The 6,828-nt window shown below is 43.3% G+C and overlaps 1 protein-coding gene across 1 annotated transcript in view; it reads left to right on the plus strand.

Moving 5' to 3' along the window:
* Positions 1 to 4,762, plus strand: part of NAIP (NLR family apoptosis inhibitory protein) — a 100,300-nt gene extending 95,538 nt beyond the window's left edge. Inside the window, exon 16 of the mRNA XM_073584038.1 lies at positions 4,183 to 4,762. Within this exon, the coding sequence (XP_073440139.1) occupies positions 4,183 to 4,547 (365 nt within the window). The 3' untranslated portion in view covers positions 4,548 to 4,762. The remainder of the gene's footprint in view (positions 1 to 4,182) is intronic.
* Positions 4,763 to 6,828: the final 2,066 nt, after the last annotated feature.

Genomic DNA, 6,828 nt, shown 5'->3' on the forward strand with positions numbered 1-6,828 from the left:
TGTCCTGAGTACGCTGATACCTGATATGTGGGGGGGAACGACTGTTTCGGCGCATGGCAGAGCTCAGAATGGAAGGAGCGCCGTTTGACTTTTTCAATGCAAAATTGACTGGAATTCAGATTGGACGCCATGTCACATTTGGAGAGTCCCTGATGTACCAAAACAGTGGAAACCCCCTACAAGTGACCCCATTTTGGAAACTAGACCCCCAAGGAACTTATCTAGATATGTGGTGAGAACTTTGAACCCACAAGGGCTTTACAGAAGTTTATAACGTACAGCGGTACAATTAAAAAATCATATTTTTTCCACAAAAATGATCTTTTAACCCCAATTTTTATTTTCCCAAGGGTAACATGACCCTAAAAGTTATTGTGCAATTTGTCCTTAGTACTCTGATACCCCACATGTGGGGGTAAACCACTATTTGGGCGCATGGCAGAGCTCGGAAGGGAAGCAGCGCCATTTGACGTTTTTGGCTGGAATTGAGATCGGACATTATGTCGCGATTGGAAAACCCCTGATGTACCAAAACAGTGGAAACACCCCACATATGACACCATTTTGGAAACTAGGCCCCCTAAGGAACTTATCTAGATGTGTGGTGAGAACTTTGAACCCCCAAGGGCTTCACAGAAGTTTATAACATACAGCCGTACAATTAAAAAATCATATTTTTTCCACAAAAATGATCTTTTCACCCTCAATTCTTATTTTTCCAAGGGTAACAGGACCCTAAAAGTTATTGTGCAATTTGTCCTGAATACGCTGATACCCTACATGTGGGGGTAAACCACTATTTGGGCGCATGGCAGAACTCGGAAGGGAAGCAGCGCCATTTGACGTTTTTTGCTGGAATTGAGATCGGACACCATGTCGCGATTGGAAAACCCCTGATGTACCAAAACAGTGGAAACCCCCCACAAGTGACACCATTTTGGAAACTAGACCCCCTAAGGAACTTATCTAGATGTGTGGTGAGAACTTTGAACCCCCATGGGCTTCACAGAAGTTTATAACATAAAGCCATACAATTAAAAAATCATATTTTTTCCACAAAAATAATCTTTTCACCCTCAATTCTTATTTTTCCAAGGGTAACAGGACCCTAAAAGTTATTGTGCAATTTGTTCTGAGTGCGCTGATACCCCACATGTTGGGGTAAACCACTATTTGGGCGCATGGCAGAGCTCGGAAGGGAAGCAGCGCCATTTGATGTTTTTGGCTAGAATTGAGATCGGACACCATGTCGCGTTTGGAAAACTCCTGATGTACCTAAACAGTGGAACCCCCCACAAATGACACCATTTTGTAAACTAGACCCCCCAAGGAACTTATCTAGATGTGTGGTGAGCACTTTGAACCCCCCAGTGCTTCACAGAAGTTTATAACGCCCGGGCGTCAAAATAAAAAATTCGTATTTTTTCCACAAACATGATCTTTTAGTCACCATTTTTTTATTTTCCCAAGGGTACCAGGAGAAATTGGACCCCAAAAGTTGTTGTCCAATTTGTCCTGAGTATGCTCATACCCCATATGTGGGAGATTACTATTGTATGGGCACACGTCGGGGCTCGGAAGGGAAGTAGTGACGTTTTGGAATGCAGACTTTGATGGAATGGTCTGCGGGTGTCATGTTGCCTTTGGAGAGCCCCTAATGTACCTAAACAGTGGAAACCCCCCACAAATGACACCATTTTGTAAACTAGACCCCCCAAGGAACTTATCTAGATGTGTGGTGAGCACTTTGAACCCCCTAGTGCTTCACAGAAGTTTATAACGCCTGGGCGTGAAAATAAAAAATTTGTATTTTTTCCACAAACATGATCAATTAGTCCCCAATTTTTTTTATTTTCCCAAGGGTAACAGGAGAAATTGAACCCCAAAAGTTGTTGTCCAATTTGTCCTGAGTACGCTGACACCCCATATGTGGGAGAAAACTACTGTATGGACACACATCGGGGCTCGGAAGGGAAGCGGTGACGTTTTGGAATGCAGACTTTGATGGAATGGTCTGCGGGTGTCATGTGCGTTTGGAGAGCCCCCGATGTACCTAAACTATTGAAACTCCCCACAAGTGACCCCATTTTGGACACTAGACCCCCCACGGAACTTATCTAGATGTGTGGTGAGCACTTTGAACCCCCAAGTGCTTCACAGAAGTTTATAACGCTCGGACGTGAAAATAAAAAAATCATTTTTTTCCACAAAAATGATATTTTTGCCCCCAATTTTTTATTTTCCTAAGGGTAACATGAGAAATTGGACCCCAAAAATTGTTTTGCAATTTGTCCTGAGTAGGCTGATACCCTACATGTGGGGGTAAAGCACTGTTTGGGCACATGGCAGAGCTTGGAAGGGAAGGAGCACCATTTGACTTTTTCAACTCAGAATTGGCTGGAATTGAGATCAGACGCCATGTTGCATTTGGAGAGCCCCTGATGTGCCCAAACAGTGGAAACCCCCAATTCTAACTCCAACCCGAACCCCAACACACCCCTAACCCTAATCTCAGCCCTAACCCTAGCCCTAACCCTAGCCCTAACCCTAGCCCTAACCCTAACCCTAGCCCTAACCCTAACCCTAGCCCTAACCCTAACCCTAATGGAAAAATGGAAATAAATACATTTTTTTATTTTATTATTTTTCCCTAACTAAGGGGGTGATAACGGGGGTTTGATTTACTATTTATGGCGGTTTTTATATTTGGCAGCTGTCGCACGCTAAAAGACGCTTTTTATTGTAAAAATAGTTTTTGCATCACCACATATTGAGAGCTATAATTTTTCCGTATTTTGACACACCGAGTCATGTGAGGTCTTATTTTTTGCGGGACGAGTTGACGCTTTTATTGGTATCATTTTCGGGCACATGACTTTTTTTGATCGCTTTTTATTCCGATTTTTGAGACGCAGAATGAACAAAAACCAGCGTTTCATGAATTTCTTTTGGGGGGTGCGTTTACACCGTTCCGCGTGCGGTAAAATTGATAAAGCGGTTTTATTCTTCGGGTCAGTACGGTTACAGCGATACCTCATTTAGGTCGTTTTTTTATGTTTTGTCGGTTTTATGCAATGAAAACTATTTTATATAAAAAAATTATTTTTGCATCGCTTTATTCTGCGAGCTATAACTTTTTTATTTTTTCGCTGATGATGCTGTGTGGTGGCTTGTTTTTTGCGGGACAAGATGACGTTTTCAGCGGTACCATGGATATTTATATGCGTCTTTTTGATCGTGCGTTATTACACTTTTTGTTTGGCGGTATGATAATAAATCATTATTTTTTGCTTCATTTTTTATTTTTATTTTTTAAGGGGTTCACTAAAGGGGTTAACTAATGGGACAGTTTTATAGGGCGGGTCGTTACGGATGCGGCGATACCTAATATGTGTACTTTTATTGTTTTTGTTTTTTTTATTTCCAAAAAATGGATTTATTGGGGGAATTTTTTTTTTTTTTTCTAATTTATTTGGCGATTTTTTATTTTTTTTTTTTAATTATTTTAACACTTTTTTTAATTTTTTTTTAACTTTATTAAATAGTCCCAGGTGGGACATCACTGTCCTGTGACAGATCACTGATCTGTCACATCACAGATCACTGTGACAGATCAGCAATCTGTCACAGGCAGTGCAGAAGGCTTCCTCATGCCTGCGCTTTGCAGGCACTGAGGAAGCCAGCTTCCTGCAGGCCCCCGAAGGCCCCGTCACCATCTTGGATTCGGGGGCCTGCAGGAAAGGAGACCCCCGCAGCAAAGCTGCACATTGTGCTGCCGTGGGGGGCTCAGGGAAGCACGGAGGGAGCCCCCTCCCTGCCGATGCTTCCCTTTAACCCCCGGTACACCGCGATCATGTTTGATCGCGGTGTGCAAGGGGTTAACGTGTCGGGGCGGTCCGTGACTGCCCCTGACACATTGTGCCGGGTGTCAGCTGTGATAATCAGCTGACACCCGGCCACGATCAGCGGCGCTCACCACGTGGGCGCCGCCGATCGCGGTAGACGTACTATCCCGTCCATGGGCATAGGGGCCCGGGTCCCATGGACGGGATAGTACGTCGGATGTCAGGAAGGTGTTAAATCACCACCCTTACACAATGGCAGTCATTGACGTTGCTTCCAGTGCATGGTAAATATTGGTTTTGGTATGTATGTTTCATTAATATATGTTGTCTTTTCCAGCCAAAATAACAGCTGACGGCCATCTGAGAAACCTTCAGAACCTAGACATCAGTAATAATCCTCACATCACCCAGTCTGGATGGAGAGAATTCTTTCTTCTACTGGATAATCTGCCCAAATTAACCGATCTTAATATTTCCCGATCACTTTCCCACCAGCAGATAACAGATCCTGTGACCTTTATTGCTTTTACTCAGTGTGTATCCCGGCTTCACAGCGTGAATGTACTGTCTATGTTTGGCTGGCTGCTTGATGATAAAGATATTGAAATGTTTGATTCAATGAAAATGAGGCATCCACAATCAAAGTGGATAAATCTATATTATAAATGGGCACTGCCATTCCCTCCAATATTCACCAAATAAGTAACTATTGCATGTCAAGGCCAGATGAATGATAGCCACAGAAGGCCTAGACAATCTTATGCCAAAGGAAGCTACTGTGATCTACCGGTACTTCTAGGCAATAAAAATCTCATGGTATAACCAACATATACAGCAGGAGTGTACGTATGTGAACAGAACCTTAATGTACTTACAGTGGTAAAATGTAAACTCACATTAAATGTTTCTATATTTCATCGGCTTCTTTGATTCTATTCTTGATTTCTTATTTGAATTCTGTACTCTCCACCCATCAGCCTGTGGTGGTTTAAATCAAAGCATGATCCTATCTAACCATATAAATGTAGGCTATTAGCCCATGAGCAGAGTCACGTTGGATTAGGTTCCTAGCAAAGAAGATCACCTTGCCAAGGCTGCTGGGCATCCATTAATTGGCCAATTTATGTGCCAAGTATCTTCGTTTATATCTATTTTTAGAGCAATAATGCAATTCCAATTTCATGTATTCCATGTTTTCATGCTATAGCGCTACAAAGTACTTTTTTTATTAATAATATATGGAGATGGCTACTCTTAGTGTGCACCTGTTCACAACAGTTTTCTGTTTGGAAGTGACATTCAGTCTTTTGATATATGATCTAGTATTAAAGCTGAGACTAGGCATTAAAATAAAACCTAGATCGATGCTGTACTTATTTGCACTGCCTCTACATTCATTCTAATAGGATTGCCAGAGATCAGCTGAGCGCTGTGCTTTGCAATCTCCGGCGCTCCCTTTAAGAATGAATGGAGCAGTATTAGTGCGCATAATTGACCCCGGCTGCATTGAGCTGGGACTCTCCTCTTTGTTGTTTAATATCTCCTGAGTAAACTGATATACTGTATATGATTGGAAACTATTGTTCGGGTGCATGACGGGGCTTGGAAGGGATGGAGCGCTATTGATTTTTGGAGAGCAAATTTGGCTGGAATAGATTCCATACACCATGTTGCTTTCACAGATTCCCGAGGAGCCAAAACAGCAGAAACCCCCCTCAAGTAGTCCCATTTTTAAATCTGCACCCCTCAGGGAATTCATCTAGGGACGTCATGAGCAACTTGAACTCAGAATTATATACCATTGAGTTGTGGAAATTTTTTTTCTCCATGAAAATGTTGCTTTAGCCACACATTTTACATTTTCACAAGGATGACAAGAGAAAATGAACAACACAATTTGTTGTTCTGCTGAATATTCTGATACCCCATATGTGGTCAGAAACTACTGTCCGTGCACACTGCATAGCTCAGAAGGGAAGGAACACCGTTTTGGAAGGGAGACTTTTCTGGAATGATTTGTGGACAACGTCACATCAGCAGAGCTCCTGAGGTGCCAGAATAGTAGAACTCTCCACAAAAGTGACCCCATTTAATAATTTAAACCACTCATGTAATTTAATCTGGGGGTGCAATAATCATGTTGACATTTCACTGGATTTTATACTATTGGGCTGTGAAGAAAACTAATCACATTTTGTTAGTGATAGATTTTACATTTTCATAAGATAGAATAGGTGAGAATGGCCCCATAATTTATTATGCAATTTTTCCCAAATGTAGCAATGACTCATATGGGGTCATACAGTACTGTTTGGAATATGTCATAGCATGGGCATACATACCAGGTGCCCAATAAGGATGACACTGGGTGCCATAACCTAGGCTATGGTCACACTATCAGTATTTTGTTAGCAATTCACATCAGTATTTGTAAGCCAAGACCAAGAGTAGGTCAAAAATGCAGAAGTGGTGGGGGCGTGGCTATGTAGTGGAGGAGGACGGACGCACGCTGCAAGAGCTCCTGCCCATCCTGAAACTATACGATATATACCGCTGTACAATTAACAGCGATCGGTGTCCCTGGTTACTGGGACCCCCCGGGAGCTCCGTGGGAGGGCGCAGGATGGCTTCGGTGAGCAGGAAGTCAAAAGAAGCCGGGGTGGACGGCAGGGCCCACACGAGGCGGCGGCCATCTTGGACGCGCGCTCTGATAGAGCACGGCGTCCAGCTTCCAACGCTGCAGCGGCGCAGGACAGCGACCTATATCCTGAAGGTTTTGAGGGATGAGCGGTGAGTGCCCTGAAAGATGGGCCCTGCATTACTCCCTCTTTCTTAACTGTCTCACTGGCCTGTTGGTGACATTACTGAGGGAGAGCTTGCTCCCCCTCTCATTTCTGCTGTCTCTGAGGGTGGATTTCTCTCCCCCTCCCCCTCTGCCATAAGAAGCTTCAGTGATACGGTGTCTCCGTGTGCATGGATACTG

The sequence above is a fragment of the Dendrobates tinctorius genome, unplaced genomic scaffold (assembly GCF_039654945.1).
Source record: "Dendrobates tinctorius isolate UK_male_01 unplaced genomic scaffold, ASM3965494v1 ptg000083l, whole genome shotgun sequence".
NCBI lineage: Eukaryota > Metazoa > Chordata > Amphibia > Anura > Dendrobatidae > Dendrobates > Dendrobates tinctorius.